Source organism: Siphateles boraxobius, unplaced genomic scaffold (assembly GCF_051911475.1).
Source record: "Siphateles boraxobius isolate OS27281-9 unplaced genomic scaffold, OSU_SipBor_1 76, whole genome shotgun sequence".
NCBI lineage: Eukaryota > Metazoa > Chordata > Actinopteri > Cypriniformes > Leuciscidae > Siphateles > Siphateles boraxobius.
Window position 1 is genome coordinate 2,416,228 of NW_027509204.1, and position 17,489 is coordinate 2,433,716.

Here is a 17,489-nt window from a genome sequence, read left to right on the forward strand (position 1 = left end):
AGATGGGGATGTAAGCATGAAGAGTTGCGAAAATGCGAAAAAACAATGAAATGTAGCATCGCCTCTCACACTCGAATGTCCTGGTAGAAACAGATGTATTCCAGATTTCACTCTCACATCCTTTTATTGGGGCCTTGCCTGATGGATATGTTTCCTGCAGCTGTTTATGGTTCAGGCGTCAAAGAAATGAAGTGCCCATTTTGTACCAAGGAGCTCTCTGTAAACGAGGCAGCAAACTCTGCTCCAAACTTTTGCCTTAAAAAAACCGATGAGTGTGGAAGCATCAGACTGACTGAAGCGGGACCATGCCTATTATTATCAAGTTAACATGCAGTTATTTGTTACTGAAAAACCTTATTGTGATTTTAGTGATTTTATACTTTGGACTGCAAAGTATTTCACCTTTTGTGGAACGAGTGAAACCATCCTTAATAAGCCTGTTAACAAGCAGAATTATTGAAGGAAAGAAGAGAACAGAAAAAGAGACGAGCAGAAACACAAGAACTACAACTGACTTCAGACACAGCTTAGATGAAATCAACTGAAGAGAAAAGAAAACATTAAATCTCTGAAGATCTCAGCAGAGGAGGATTAAACAACTCCACAAACAGCATTACCAGCTTCACTTATTACTAACCAGACTGACTTTATTTCTGTCAAACGTCTACAAAAGTTCTTATTGAGAATTAACAGAGGTTTTACTCTATTGTGTTTCATGTGAAGTCACCATAACAGTGATTAGTGTTTCCATTAGTTGGGGGCTCTTAACTCTTATTATATATTTTGTCTTTTTTGGCCGCTGTGAGTGTGTTTGTCAAACACATTTGCAGCAGCAAAGACAGCTAAAGTGAATGAGATCAGGTGATGCTGGTTACCTGTTGATGGTTTTAAAATCATAATGATGATGTAATTTAAAATCTAATCAAATATAACAGTTTACAAATCAGCAGTATTATAAAAATCATTTAGAAGATCTTAAACATCTTAACTAAAAGTAAATCTACGATGACACATACAGTTATCAACCTGCACAACTTCTGTCAGTCATGGTTCATACCAAGTCAGTTAGCCCCAAAAAGACAAAAATAATTTTTCAGATTTTCCGAAAAAGACCCAGCCGCCAAAAACAAAACATCATAGTTTTAAATTAGACAACATGGTCCTCGAACACTACACTTACAAAATCATTTAATCGTCCTCTGCTGAGATCTTGAGAGATTTAATGTCTTCTTTTATTTTCAGTTGATTTCATCTAAGCTGTGTCTGAAGTCAGTTGTAGTTCTTGTGTTTCTGCTCGTCTCTTTTTCTGTTCTCTTCTTTCCTTCAGTTATTCTGCTTGTTAACAGGCTTATTAAGGCTGAGAAGAGTCCATATTTAATATACACAGATTTTGTGGCTCAGATAAGGTCCAGTTCTGGTTTATTTATTTGCTCTTGGCTGACATGTGGCATTGCTATGGCCTGCTTGTGGCCCAGATCTGGCAAACAGGAGTGAGCCACTGAAGAGCCGTCATTCGTCAAGAGCCGAAATCTGCATCATCATCCCACATGTGCCAGATGTGGGCCGGATCTGGACCATCACAATGTTGCTATGCGGGATGCTTTGTGGTTGTGTCTTTCCTCCATCTGATCTGGATACGGCCCGGTTCCGGCTGACCTAGTTTATGCAGTTTACAGTAAGAGAGAAAGAACATGTTATCTGGATGTTTTGGGAAAGTCTCCTGAGCTCGAGCAATTTAAACCTTGAAGAAGCGGTGTGTCTGTGTGTCTGTGTGTGTGTTAGTATTCTTTGTTACAGGTTGGGGAACAACTGGCATTATTGGAGATTGACTGACTCCTTATTCCGGATAAGCTGGCGCCCAGAAACGCAGTTCTGTGACCTGGAAGGTCACGATGTGCCTATGTGTGTCAGCTGCATAATCGATGGAGATATTCTTCTGTCTATCTGTCCATGTAAGGGAAATCATTATGTTTATATATTTCTTAGCCAATCAGAATTATTCTACCTGAAGTAATGACATAGCTTAGACCTTGGTGAAGGGTATAATTGCTTTGATTTTAGTGAATGTAAGACAGAGTAAGGGCTCACAGGACAAACCCCTGTGTGAGTCTTGAAGCTGACTTCTGCCTGCTGAAACTGCAAACTATCTTCAGTAAAGTTTTTCTTCAATTTATTATAATTGCACACAAATAGTGTTTTATTTTTATTTTTATTTTTTTACTCAATTCTTTAATTGAGTCAGAATTATAATAAATTGGGTGGTGATGGCGCAGTGGATAAGACACATACCTGTGGTGTGAGAGACCTGGGTTCGAATCCACTGTGAGACACCAATGTGTCCCTGAGCAAGACACTTAACCCCTAGTTGCTCCAGAGGCGTGCGACCTCTGAAATATAAGCAATTGTAAGTCGCTTTGGATAAAAGCGTCAGCTAAATGAATAAATGTAAATGTAAATGTTCTTTTCATTAGTTCCAACATAGTATTGCTATTTTGGTATAATTTTCTTCTGTTTATATTTACTACTTTATAGTCTTGTAAATCTATACACATTTTCAGGCAGATTTTTTTCCCCCGTTCTCAGTAAACCATTTCTTTATTATTGACTTTATTTTTTAAATTTATTTTCAGCTGCCTGGATGAGCTAACACTGAACACTTCTGATGCTGCCCAGTCTGATGCCTTGTCCAAATACCCACTCTTGAGAGCGACAGAGCGTGCGCACGTGACAGTAAGTGAGTGCACAAGACTGTCAAATGTCTTAAAAATGCCAAAGTGCAGTGCTCTTAATTCACACTAAACCCACACTATCTCCAATTAGTGCTTCAGAGGGGTATTCGAGGCTAAGCGTATCCCATCATGCATTATATTCAGGAACTCATGTAACCCAAAATCACGAGATGTCGGGGAAAACATTCCACTGTAATTTAAATTAATTAGATACATATAATTTGGTAGTAAAAACATAAAGTGTTGCACATTTTATTGGTACAAGATAATTTATCTATGTTGTACAACATTTGCAACGATTTAATCACTTAAGCACCACAGTTTTTTTTTGTCAATTTGTGTCTTCTGTTAGTTACATAGCAACTACTGAACAGACATGTAGAAGTTTATTTTAAAATGCAAAGTATTGAAAATATAAAAAATAGTAAACTCTGTAAACACTTGCATTTTTTTGTGTCCCATTGAGTAATCAAAACTGACTTTGATTGTCAATCACAATGTCTTAAGTCCAGTGAGAAAAAAAGGTAAAGGGATAGGTCCCCCAAAAATGAAAATTTGCTGTTAATTTACTCACGCTCATGCCATCCAAGATGTAGGCGGCTCCTGACGATTCATTGAGGTCTTATGAAGTGAAAACGATCGGTCTTTACAGGATTCCTGTCATCATTAAGCATCAGGAAGCTCCAGACAGCCATACGCACTCAGGACCGTTTGAATAGGCTCTGGATTACAGGTAAAAATGCAGTAATAAATGCTCAGTTTCTTGCACAGGCCGATCATTTCACTTCACAAGACCCCAATGAATCATCAGGAGCCATAGGTATTAATTCTGTTTTGCCTGTATGTGTTTTTTGACCCAAGTGACGGCACACTTGAATCACCAAGGACCACGGTTTCTAGTATAGATCTTCTTTACTGTTCTGCTGAAGAAGAAAAAAAGACACCTACTGTACATTTTGGTTGACATGAGGGTGATTAAATTAACAGCAATTTTTCATTTTTGGGTGACCTATCCCTTTACAGGATTTAAGTGATTTAAATAGTTAAAGAACTAGAATTTTATTGTAAAGTAATGCAAATAATATATAGATTTTTTTTAATATGCACACATTCACTCTTAAGCATATGCCTAATATGGAAAAAATGACTATTAATGTTTCATGTCTTGACACATTCAATTATGAATTACATAAATCTCATAAATTAATCAATTTTTTCAAAATGGGGAATTTTGACAAAAATAAAAAGTTGAGTAGTTTCTATAGTGCAAGAGATGTCAAAGTCTGCCTTTTTTTATTTGATTGGTCATCTCAATCATGAAACTTATTGAAAGAGGGGGAGATTTTGAACACAGCGGGACTTCAGGAGCAGGGTTGAAGAGAGATATCCATAACTGTAGACATTTAACTAGCACAGTGTAACAAGTCTTATGCGTAATCAGTCTGTTGATCCATTAGTGGCTGCACCGTGCTCTCAGAGACATTAAAGAGCCAACTAAAAGCTGGAGCACACAACTTTGGCCCAAAGATTCAATGTGATTCAGAGTCTACAGTATTCAGATTTTGGGCAGATGGAGTTGACATCACAGAAAATCACGTATTGTATGATGGGAACAGACTCAGATTTCTTTAGCATCTGATTCCATTCCATTTATGAATGACAGAAAAACACAGGGAGATAATGCCTTATCTAATGCTTGAAGTCAAAACCAATCAAGTCCGATGGTGTGAAACTTAAAGCAAGTAAAGCTGGAGACAAAGCTAATAAGAATTATGCATAACTGTATTATATATCTGTGCTGAATGTATGGGATTGTTTCTGTCATGGATTGTTTTGTAAAATATTAGGTAATTTATTATTGTGCTATGTACATCATGGTTATGTTGATGACACGATGCAAAGCCTTAAAATGTGTCTCAGTTTGTGCCTATAGTCCTCAATCATACTTCAGCCGCCAAGGCTGTTTAAAATAAATTACTTTCTACTCTTGGTTACTACTACCTTAAATATGTATGTCATACTGTATATATAATGCTGATAAACAAATACTCTTAATTTGATGTTTTGAATGTATATATATATATTTTGTTTTTGTTCAGTTTTTTAACCAAATCTTGGACATGCAATGTAAAAAACAGTGATTGGTCAATGGTAATGCCCAAGTATTTGTAATGTGACACTTCTTCCATTTCTGTACCAGAAAGTGTACAAATGTTTGGGAAATAGTTTTTAGTTGATTTTCCCAGAGTGAAAGTCATGACTTTAGTTTTTTTAGAGTTTACAACCAATTTTAAAGTAGGCATTGCAAGATGTTAAAAGCGGATTGCAAATTTGTGATTGTTCTCTATTGTTCTGGGTCCACATTAGATCAAGCAGTGTCATCAGGATAGTAATGATACTTTGTATTTTTTATATTATTGCAGAGGTTGTTTGTATAAATGCTAAAAAGAAGAGGGCCAAGGATTGAACCTTGAGGCATTGAGCCTTTTGAAATATTTATGAAGGCAGAAGTGAGAAGTACTTTAATAAAAAGTTAATTATATAAAAGGTTAACATTGTGTTCTCCCTGATAGGTAACTGTTGAACCATCCCACTTGCTTGTTCTGATATTCCAATAGAGGTGAGTCTTTGAAGGAGTATTTTATGGTCCACTATGTCAAAAGCTTTTGACAAGTCAATAAACAGTGCTGCACAGTGCTGTTTATAATCCAAAATTTTAACCAGGTGATTGACAAATTTTGAAACGCTGTTATTGTACTATGTTGTTTCCTAAAACCGGATTGAAATTCATTCAGAATATTGTAATTAATTAGATAATCTTTTAATTACAAACTGATGAGTGATTCCATTAATTTAGCTAATACTGACAATTTAGAAATAGGCCTATAGTTATTTATGTTTGCAGGATCACCACCTTTGTGAAGGGGGAGCAGATTGGCAGATTTCCACATGGCTGGTACTTGATTCGTGGCTAAAGAAAGGTTAATTAGGTGTTCAAGCACGAAGTGCTGAAAACCTATTGTAATTGCTATTTGAAAAAAGAAATTCCCCTAAAACGCATTGTGCAGCCCAAACCGTAAGACCTAGAGACTTGAAGGTCGGCCAGATGGTAGGCCACACTTTTGGGGAGAACCTATCAGAGTATGACCCCGATTGGCCCATAGGTGGCGCTACAGCAACAAAACATACTAAATTGCCCATAACTCATAGACCGTTGGTCATTTAGAAAAGGGGCGTGGCAAAATACAGTCAAAAGCCTATAAGATCGGACCATAGTTGGCGCTATAACTGTCAAAAATCTTCGAAACCATGTATTTCCTATGGTAAATTGCCTGTATTAGCTGTAAAAGGTCTATTCCATCTATGATCATTTAATGTTCACATCATAATGTTCAAAACCAGTGCAGTATAATACTCTGGACTGTCTAGATCAATAATTATCAGAAAAAGTTGAACTTCCGCATTTGGATGACTTTAATAGGGTCACTTCAATATCTGGCCTTGACCAAGTGTCCCCGAAAGCCTATATCTCTTCAATGAATGCTCAGATCTTCTTAAAAACAAGTCAAAACATGTGACTCTAAATAAGCATGACAGTTTTTAGACAGATTGGACCAAATAAGCCTCTATAACAGTTAAAAAGGTGAAAATGATATGAATTTACACTCACATTAACTCAAAATTCATCTATTAAAGTATTGCTACTGAGTATTGTAACACATTGAGAAATGTGAATCCTGAAGGAGACTTGCAGTAAACATTTTGTTTTTCCATCACATAGTTCAAATGTCTGTATCTACAACAGAATGTGTGTGTGTGTGTGTGTGTGGTTGTGTGTGTGTAGTCCTATATTTCTGAATAAATGCTGAATAATCGGATTAATAGTTTACAAAGACATTATGTGAAATGCTTATGGACCATTAAAGTATATTTTCATAATGACACATCCCAATAGCATTGAAAAAAACAACAACATTTGTCTTTGTGTGTGTGTGTGTTTATGTGTGTGTGTAAGCATATGTCTAAATAAGAGTGCAAAATCACCTGTGAAACATTTTATTAATAAGTATAATGGCCAGCAGAGGGCAGTAGAAGACCACTTATTGGCTCAGTTTAATTTTGACAGACTTGATTTTTACCACTATTCTGCACTAAAGCAAACCTGTTTTTCCATGTTAACTATTATAAGACAATCATTTTTTTGTCAGTTTATCACTTCATTAATATTGACACTTCACATTAATGCTAGCAATGTGGTAAATCATGGTAAATCACGATAGAAACATGGTAAATCATAGTAAATAATACTATTACATGGTGTATCATGGCAAATCATGCTAGCAATGTGATGAATCATGGCAAATCATGCTACAATCCTGGTAAATCATTCTAGAATGTGGTATATCATGGTAAATCATCCTATAACGTGGTAAATCATGGTAAAATGGTAAATCATGCTAGAATCATATTAAATCATACTACAATGTGTTCAATTGTGGTAAACCATGCTAGAAGAGGGTAAATCATAGTGAATTATACTAGAACTTGGTATATCATGGTAAACTATTAAAATCATGCTAGATTCATGGTAAATCATACTGGAACATGGTAAATCATGAAAAATCACACTAAAATTTGGTATATCATGGTAAATCATGCTAAAACATGGTCTATTCCATCTATGATGTCAGTGTTTAAATGCTTGCTACATAAAACTTAATTTCTTTTGAAGCTTTTGAGCTTAACTGCCTTAACTGCTTGAACACCGCTAAATGCTGCTCGCAGCTTAAATTAAATATGTAACTGTATTGGCTATCAAATCTGCAGGTATTTTTTAAAAATATGGTTCCAATTTGTCTGGACCTAAAGATTTTTTTGGATCTAGATCTTTCAAGGCCTTCCTTACTTCTGGTACGGTTACTGTCTTGAAATGAAATGGCTGGGCTGACAGTAACTGATCAACAGGACATGTAGTGGGAGAGCTGGAAAGTGGATTGTGTTGTGTTTCATAAAGGGAGCTAGCAGCAATGAAATGATTGAAACTATTGAGAATTTCATTTTTATCAAAGATTTTTTTGTCATCAACAACAATACAATAATAAATGATTATTTGGTTGTTGATAAGTTTATTCCTCAAGGCTCAACGCTGGGCCCTCTGCTCTTCCGTGCCTTCGCCTTCCCAAAACTTGCTCACAATCTTTTATTCATCTTTATCCTGATGACACTGTTATTTACTCTTCCTTATCTGATATTTCATACATCAGTCCTCTCTCCAGTCAGATTTGAAGAGGTTTTACAAAAAAAACTTGTCCTCAATAAAAATAAGTCTTATGGTGTTTACCAAAGGATGCCATCACTTGCATTCCTTTGATTTAGATATTAGTTTTGATGACGGGTCACCCGATCACTAAAGTTGATCTTGGTCTTTGGCTTGACCCCGAACTGTCCTTTAAGCCCTACATTGATTTCATTATCAAAAAATCGTATGGTTGATTATGTTTTCTTTATCGCTCAATTCATTGCTTTTCATTTCAAGTCGGAAAAAGATTAATCTCCCAATTAATTCTTCCTATTATTGACTATGCATACATTATTAACCAAAACACTTCAGATACCAATTTAAAACCTTTTAATGTCATTCACAATTGTTTATGTAGGTTTGTTTTGAGATGTGCTTACAGAAACCACCATTATACATCCAAAGTTTGTATGTTATTGGGACCCCCTCAAAAATGAGATGTTACATCTCAAAGGGCTATCCTTTCAATAAATTCAAATTCAGCCTAACTTTCCTCATGTACAAGATTGGAAACATTTTCAGCCAGTGTACCTGCCTCAGTTATCAGGACCTGAACTGCTTCCTCGGCTTTATCCAATCAACGACTACACTACAATCAAAGGCCAAAAGAAGAATTAACTACATAAAGAAAAGTTGGCTTAAAGTAGTACAGTACAGAAGGAAAGTTATAAATCTGATATGGATTTTAAACATTAACTGTTATTTATATTTTGTTGGTCAATGCACAACTCACTCCACTATATTTAATGTCAAATTAGGTGTAAAGACAGACCTTAATAGTGATATTTTTTTGTAATATTGCCTATTGGGAGAAAATTAGGTTTACATGCTGCTTTTCCTAACAATGCAAACAATTTCCACATTAGATGCAAGTGTTTTCGAAATTCACTTTTAATTACATTTTTGTAATGAAGTTATTTCCTCTGCTCATGCAACACTAACCCATCATGAAATAAAACGTTTATTTTTAATTATTATTCAAATCGACAATAAGAAATTTTTCAGAACCTAAAAAAATGCAATCAGGTGATAGTAAAAAAAGAGCATATTTAATGTTTATAGATCACAAAAAGCACAATGTTCTCAAAGCAAAAGCTATTATTATTCTTTTTGAGGGAGGTATGATAGACAGAAGATCAAACACAATGACAAAAGCTCAGAAGTGGTTACATATACAGATTAAACTCGTGTATGGATTATGATAGATATCACAATTTGTTTTATTCAGTGCAGCAGTTCTATGAATCACATTATGGCTCTTGCTTACAACGGCAGATTTAGAAGAAAACAAATTATTCATTAAAACAGTTTTTCTGTCTCTCTTAAGCAGGCTTCACAAAGCTGAAGATTTATTCTGTCAAAAATGGCCACAATGTTAAATCTGACTCAAACTCACAGTAACAGAATTATCAGTATCAGTATCAATGAGCATGTCAAAAGCTGCTGTAGGTTTACGAGAAAGTCTTCTGTCCTTTCAGAACCACTTTATCTGCCAAAGCAAGTCAACTGAACTAAGCCCTAAAACATTTGAACATTCACATCAATAACTGAAAGAAGCTGCACTCAAGAATTCTTCAAAATATTAAAAATCAAAATATTATTGTTCACGAAATGAAGCGACTGGCCATTCGTTTTTTGCAGATAAACACTTGTAAGAGCACTTTGGACGGAATCAGTGGTTGCACTATTCACACAATAACATGCTACATAATCACATTAGTTTCCAAAGGTTGTCCTGAGCTTCAAAAAAAAAAAAAAAAAGACACGTTTCACATCACAACTCACTAATACTTAGACTATCTCAAGCTATAAAAACTACTGGAAAAAACTACTGAAAATAATAATGGCAATAATAATAAATGAGTGCACACAAACATTTAAATAATCAAACAAAAGCAGACAAAACTATGCAGCTCTGGCATATTCAATCAGATATGAACCAGCATTTCAACAAACTGGGATGCAAATGAAAAAGCTATTGTTTTAAGCATGCAAGCAATACTCTTGCGCAAGTATCCAGCACGCTTATACTCCTGTATTCAATGATAAGGCACTTTCTTCGGTCTTCAGGTGGAGAAGATTTATCTGGAGTTGTAGTCTGGAGAATACAAGCGTAATCTTGGGCTTCCCTTCATGTCTGAAGACATGCTGTTGTTGAAGGGGCTCTCAGTCAGCTTAGCTACACCTGAAACAACAGAATCATTTACAACCCAGTCAGTAATCAAGGTTACAAATTTTACTAAACCAGAAGAAATAATAATAATAATACAAGCAAAATGTGGTAAAGTCCATCGGATCAGTTGCCATTTTCTGCCTGTGTGCAGGTTGTGTTCTGAACAACAAGAGTGATAGACTCTGCTGTCAGATAAAGAAACTCAGATGTTGCTCTGTCAGTGGATGCAAAGAAACGATAGGTTACTGTTTGTTTCTCTGAAACATTGTGTGGAGAGATCCTCCTATAGAATGGGCATCCGTAATTGACCTCTGTAGAAGCATCCATTTCATTCAGGAAGGCTAACTCTGAAGGCTAACTCTGAAGGCTAACTCTGAAGGCTAACCCTAAGAAGCTTGATGGATGGACGCAGAGAAGCCATACATTATAATGTTTGCAAAACAATGTACACCAAAAAAGTAAAAACTAACCTCAAAAAACGTAATAGATAAAGGAATCATGAAATTCAGATTTTTATAAGGAGAGGGTGGAAAAAGGGCCCATATTTATAATAAATGATATGAATGTTGTAACTGAAATAATAAACATCCCTTAGTGCATCCCATAGTGCACTGTGTAATTTTTAGCGGCATCTAGTTGTGAGGTTACGAATTGCAACCAACAAAAGTTACGGTGGCCGACCGAGAGTAGCCAGTTCAGCAATGAGGTTTCTTTACAAAGATAAAGAAATTAGGTTTACTTAATTATTCAGTAAAATGATATGTTATTGCGAATATATTGTTCATCATTGTGTCAGTGTTTTATTCGCTGACTTTGTCGTTCTTCATGCAAAGAAGCTAGCTAGTGACGAGATGCGTTTGTTACTTTAGGGCTCCTGTAGAGACACGTCGGCTAATTGCAATGTAAGGGGGCCTCTGTATTCGGTGTACAGTTGGTACTCAACCAGAATAATACTTTTAAATTGCGGGTGTGTATTTGCTGCCTTTTATAAGCATATACATATGCTTACATATACATAAATATTATAAACATAAGAGGCGCTACAATCACAGACTTTGAAAAGAGTCAGTTTATTCTCTCTATTGCGTAATGTGGCGCTGCGGCTCATTCAGAGCGATTGAAAGCTGGTAGCAGATTAATTCAAGTGAAAAATTGTAGTTAAACGAATTCATAATCACAATACTGAAATTAAATTGAATAAATATTGAAAACATTTCAACATAAAACATTGCAATAGAAACATAGGTTACCAATGAGGCTTTGCAAGAGCATAAAAGACGTTATCTTAACAGCGTTCTGACGGTAGCTCTGTGGTCAACGCAACATGAGCCTCACGGAACTTCAAGCCATCCGAGATCGAATCTCATTGAAGTCTACATGGAATGCAGCCTTTTATGTTTTACCATTCTTGGTGCTTAAATAGGTAACCGTTTATTAGCGAGTTTATTTATTTAAAGGCAAACTTTTTATTTAATTATCAATGGCACATTACAACATAAGTTTGCTACAATTCCAGTAGAGCCGCTGCAAAGATGACAAAACTGATGAAGGAAGATTGTCAGCCGATCGCGTCAGAAAATGAAAATGAAGAAGCTTGTCTTTAATCTGCTAAATTATTGTTTTGTGAATCATTCACGAAATTGAGATGACTGACCCGCCCATAGACTATACCCGGCCATAGCAACGGAAGAAATTTTTCAATACAGATCCATACATTGAACAAATCAGAAAAAGACTGATTTTGTCATGGCTACACAAAATAACAGACTAACGAAATAGTACTGCTTTCAATATAAAAACCAATGAAAATGTAAAAGAACACTAAAATTAATTAAGTTTGAAACCACATCGCACATTTCAAGGTTTAAATAAAGTCGGGACACTTTATTTAAAACAGCTGCATCGAGTTTAGAGCTTATTTCCTTTGCGATGTTAAAATAAGAAACACAGAATCTTATTCTTGCGACATTTTAAATTTGTATTGCAAAATAAATTGCAGCTAAATGAAACAATTAAAACAGTACAAAATGAAAATAGTCCAAAGCAACATAAATTAAGAACATGCGTTTTTCTTTGCCTCTCTCTCGTGCTGGATCTCTTTTTTAGCAAGTTTCGGGTCTCTCCCGAAATTAAACATTTAAGGGTTAAAACACATACCGCTGATAATACTGTATATGTCACTGCGTGTGTAATCCATACAAATCACGGAAAAAACGAACAAATTATTTAGCCTTTGTTGCTTCAAAGACACAGCATGCCTTGTTGAATTCACCTTACAATAAAACGAGGTGGATCGCAAATTAAAGAGCTCTGTATCTGCTGATCACTCCCATTCGTTTCTTGGCATGAACGCGTTTCGTCAACAGTTCATGTTTAGATAATGCCAGATTGTTGACAATCATACACACTGCTCAAACATTATAAAACTCTACAAAACCAGTTGAAACCACTGGATTGAACACTTCAATTTAAATTTTGTGTGGAAAAACTTTAAATATGCTACAATAAACTACAATATTTATAATTTAATAAGATATGGGGCCTACATTTGGAAACATCGAGAGATTTATCCTTAAAATAATTTTGCCTTTGCCTGCTCATCAGGCTATCCGACACTCTCCATATGAAAGAGGAACATTAACACCTATTGTCCTGCGCGCACGATAAAGCACTGAACTGTACCTCCAACAATCATTAACAATGATTTCATTTTCAATACAATCAAAAAACAAAGCAGCAAGACGGCAAGTTGTATTTGAATGAAATGAGAGCGCGCGTCCGTTGTGATGCATGGATGTGCGCTGTATAATGCGTTGCTATTGACGACGGTCATTATAAGGAAATGCCACACAATAGAATCTTGCTTTTAAAAGTGCATAGAGCTGCTTGTTTTACTTGTTGTTTGTTGATTTTCAAATATAAAACTTGTTGTAATGTTTTCAGTGTGAGCATTATTATCTAAAAAATACAAACATGTACATACATGTTGCTCACATATTACGGTAGCCCCGTTTGTGCTATATAGAGTGAATTTACACCTTTGCCATTAACAGGTTAACCCTCTGGGGTCGGCGTATCGCCGGCGATACCAGCTCACTTTTTTCCTTATCAGTGCAAAAGAGACTCAAATTACTCATTTGATTTTGATCTTACATATAAGTGCTGTACATCATTACATTCTGTTAAAGTGTGTATTTTTTTTTGTGGGTACTCACAATAAAAACAAAGTGTAGTGCTTTTCGTCAAATAAAGAAAAATAAACATGATGCGTTTTACCTTCTCTCGTCAGTGAGGTCAATTCTGAAACGCGTCCGAAAAATGAACTGTAACTCTGTCAATACTTGTCACAGAGATATGAGAGATTTATCTTTATGAAGCTGAAATTCTCTTCTTTTAAATGAAGTAATTTATATAAAAAACAAATATTCTCAGTTTATGTAATCTGTATGAAAAGAGAGAGATGACAGTATTTTTCTTTCCAGCTCATTATACCTCATTACACGTTAATGTGCCACGCCCACAGAGAGCGCGCGGTATTCAAACGCAAATGATCTAAGCTAGGGGTTTTCAAACTTTTTGTGTGTGTGGACCACTATTTGTAATCAAGAATTTTCACGGACCACCTCATAATACACATAATAAAATATATCTACACACGGTCCTTCCTGAATTAATCCACACCTCTAAATAGGTTTACTAACATTAAAACTATAACTGGTCATCACATCAGTACAACAGCTTGTTAAAAGAAAGTTTACTGCACACAATGGCTGCCACATATTTAATTTATTTATTTACTCAAGCGCCCGAGGGCATAATCAGGTTCATTTCAGGGATGCAAACATGTATGGTCAAAAAAGAGAGAGGTAATCGAAGCCCTCGCCCCGCAGGAAATATCCAGAAACTTACATTGCCGCCAACCCCTGCCACCCCTATAGGCACATATAGTAAAATGAAATTCAAATAAAGTTTTAACAAAAAAAGGTTTTATAAAAAGATAAACCTCACATATTTCAGCCTTTAAATCATTTTTATAAAAAGAATGAGTCAAAAAAAGATAAATTACTTGACATTTACATCGATGCACATTAGCTTATCTTTTATTATTAGCTAATAGTAAATTCGGTCCGATTTTCCCGTGCCGTCTGTCATTGCTATGCGCGCTCTCCACAACTTAGTTGTGCTTAGTAGCTAATAGATTTCCACCACCGAAAAACGCTTGCTGTAGCTCTGCTACAAGATTTATTTACGGAGAAGAGAAAAACACACGTAGTGTTTGGGTGCACGTGCATTCTTACATTCTTCATTGACTGAGCTTTCAATGTTTACGGAAAGGATGAAGCTGATTTGTTTGTTCTTGTCACATGAACTGCGGTGCGTTTGCGGCATTATGAAAAGTTGAGGTGTTTTCATCTCGCTGCGCCTAAAAAAATTAGTGCGTCACTTCAATTATGAGCCCACTTGCCGCGCGCCTACATGAAATAATGAACTTGAGAGCGCAAAAGACACGATATGTGAACGGCCCCTTGACGAGCTACCTCCAATCGAGCGACGTGTTGGAGACCCCAGTAAAAGATATGCACCAAGAAGAAACACTAGTGTTTCACGCTTGCGCGCATACTGCTGTTTTGGCGTGCAGTGTTCTGATTTGCTTATTTCCTATTTACTTGTTTGGTGGAGGCAATCCAGAATTACTGTTGGTGAAATTATAATCAGACAAATATTTTATATAATGACAAAATATTTGCCTCTGCCGCTTTCCTCTTCAGAGAACCTGTTGCTATCCACCGATCCATGTTGTGGTTCTAACGGCACTGAACTTGAACGTCACGGCCGAGCACCACTAGCCTATTTTAGTAATCACACAATAACCTGACAATTTAATTTAAATTTTATATCAATATAGGCCTACATATTCTTTTTACTTTTTATTTTTTTTATGGGGATTCCTGGTAAAATGAAGGTAAAAAATATTATTTTATATTTTATTTTGCCTTTCCACGGACCACCTGCAGTACCCTCACGGACCACTGTTTGGGAACCACTGATCTAAGACAAGCCATGCAAACATGGCAACGCCCACCAGCTAGATTATAAAATCATGTTTAGTAAGTTACCTACTACCGCTGTGTACATAGGGTATCCCTACCCTATGAGGAATAATACTATCTAATAACCCTGGAAAATGTATCAAAAGTGCTGGTAGTTTCATGTCGAGGAGCAACGGATCCAGCTGATGTAGTAAGTCATTTATTCTTAATTGCTTTGTTCTAATCACGATATTGAATAGTGTCTATAAACCCTAAAAAGACTGTTTAAATATGAATTGCTTGTCTGTGTGACACATAACGCGTAATGAGGTATAATGAGCTGGAAAGAAAAATACTGACATCTCTCTCTTTTCATACAGATTACATAAACTGAGAATATTTGTTTTTTTATATAAATTACAGCACTTATATGTAAGAACAAAATCAACAGAGTAATTTGAGTCTCTTTTGCACTGATAAGGAAAAAAGTGAGCTGGTATCGCACGCTTTGTTTACTACAGTTATACAGCGCGTGTCTGTGCCGTTCATTCACTCTCGCATCTACATTAGTAAACGTTATGTTTACATGAACCCATCCAAACTATATTGCTATAGCCTACTAAGATGAGTAAAAATAGACTGAAATATGTTGAAATAAAATCTGTATGAGTCTGTATAAGCAACAAACTGCAAATTAACATGTATATGCTAATATATCATACACAATATGTTACAGAATAAATATGAATGTTTAGACAAGATTTTGTGATTAGTTTTGGATAGATTATAAAGTTTTGACTTTAAAAAAAGACTACTGTCACATTAAATAGGTACGCTTTTGTTCACCAATTTCTGCTCATGTTAAATATACTATATGATGTTTTGTCAAAAATAAATTAGGTATATTGAATTATCAACTAAGATGTTATTATGGTGTTTGTTCCAATATTCAAAATAATGAATCCTTACCTTTTTTAACACGTATGGTAAAATGTATACTTTTTACAAAGAAAGAATACACTTGAAATATTGTTAAAATTGTAATTGTTGTTGTAATTGTAACCTATTTGTAATTGGTTACAATTTCTAATTGTAAAATATGTATATATAGATAATTTCTTTTGTCCTTGCATTCTTTGGGACCCTGTGACACACCTGTGTGAATGCTGCATATTAATTAGCCTCATTATGTATGTGGCACATTATCCGGCCTTTGTCTTCTCGGGTGTGAACACGCCTCCACGCATATTGCCTTTCCAAACAAAAGGTGTCTTATCAAATTTAAATCAATGTATTGTTTTGTGTAAATGATTAGGCAGGATGATTTTCAGATCATTTTGAAGCAAAAACTCTAGGCAACAATGCCCATTAGTCAAAAGTCTTGTAGACACATATTTAGTATGTGTTTTGGGGCCTTATTTCAGACACTTTAAGTTTTAGTTTTTTCAATAACCACGCATAAACAATATTCTCTCAAAAATACAAACATGTACATACATGTTGCTCACATATTACGGTAGCCCCGTTTGTGCTATATAGAGTGAATTTACACCTTTGCCATTAACATGTTAATAACTGAAAAAAGCACAAATGTCAGAGCATGTCAGAACAACTCCAGGACCCAGAAAACCCCTCAGACCCCCAGGGGTTAACATTATGCTGGGGTAAAGTTCATAAATGATCGTTCTTTCCCATTGGGTTTTGGAAAACTATGTTGTGTGGACCTCTATCCCTCTAGGGGGGTTCAGGGGAAATATTTTTACATTTTAAGGTTAAATGCATCAATCTGGTGCACTCTGAGAGCTCAAAATTAAGAGCTTTAACCGGCTTCGACCCATGAACTGTGCACATTGAACAAAGAAAAAGCATTGACTTGTACCTAAAGAGGGCTCAAACTTATTTTTAGTTATGATATAGAGTCTCAGTCCACATTACATTATCACTGGTCTTTTAGAATTGCAAACAATTATTATAATAATATAATAATGTTTTATATAATTATTCTTATGATGGAAAATCCATATAGTCTATAAATGTATGCTAGCCTACTATATAAAGGAAAATTAATATTTCGAAGTAAATTTTATATTACGCTATAGGAATAGGAAAATTACAATACTTTCGTCCTAATTTCTTCACTTGCAAGAAATAAACCCTTGAGTTTTTATTTTGGAGAAAACACCAGATCACCATGCTGAAACGATCGTGTGAGCAAAGTGCGCACTTCTTAATGCCTACTTAAATAAAGTATTGTGCTA

At 35.5% G+C, this 17,489-nt stretch overlaps 1 protein-coding gene across 1 annotated transcript in view; it reads right to left on the minus strand.

Moving 5' to 3' along the window:
• Positions 1 to 9,055: 9,055 nt before the first annotated feature.
• nup210 (nucleoporin 210) overlaps positions 9,056 to 17,489 on the minus strand; it is an 87,197-nt gene continuing 78,763 nt past the window's right edge. The window contains exon 40 of the mRNA XM_077217748.1: positions 9,056 to 10,213. Coding sequence (XP_077073863.1) covers positions 10,110 to 10,213 — 104 coding nt within the window. The 3' untranslated portion in view covers positions 9,056 to 10,109. The remainder of the gene's footprint in view (positions 10,214 to 17,489) is intronic.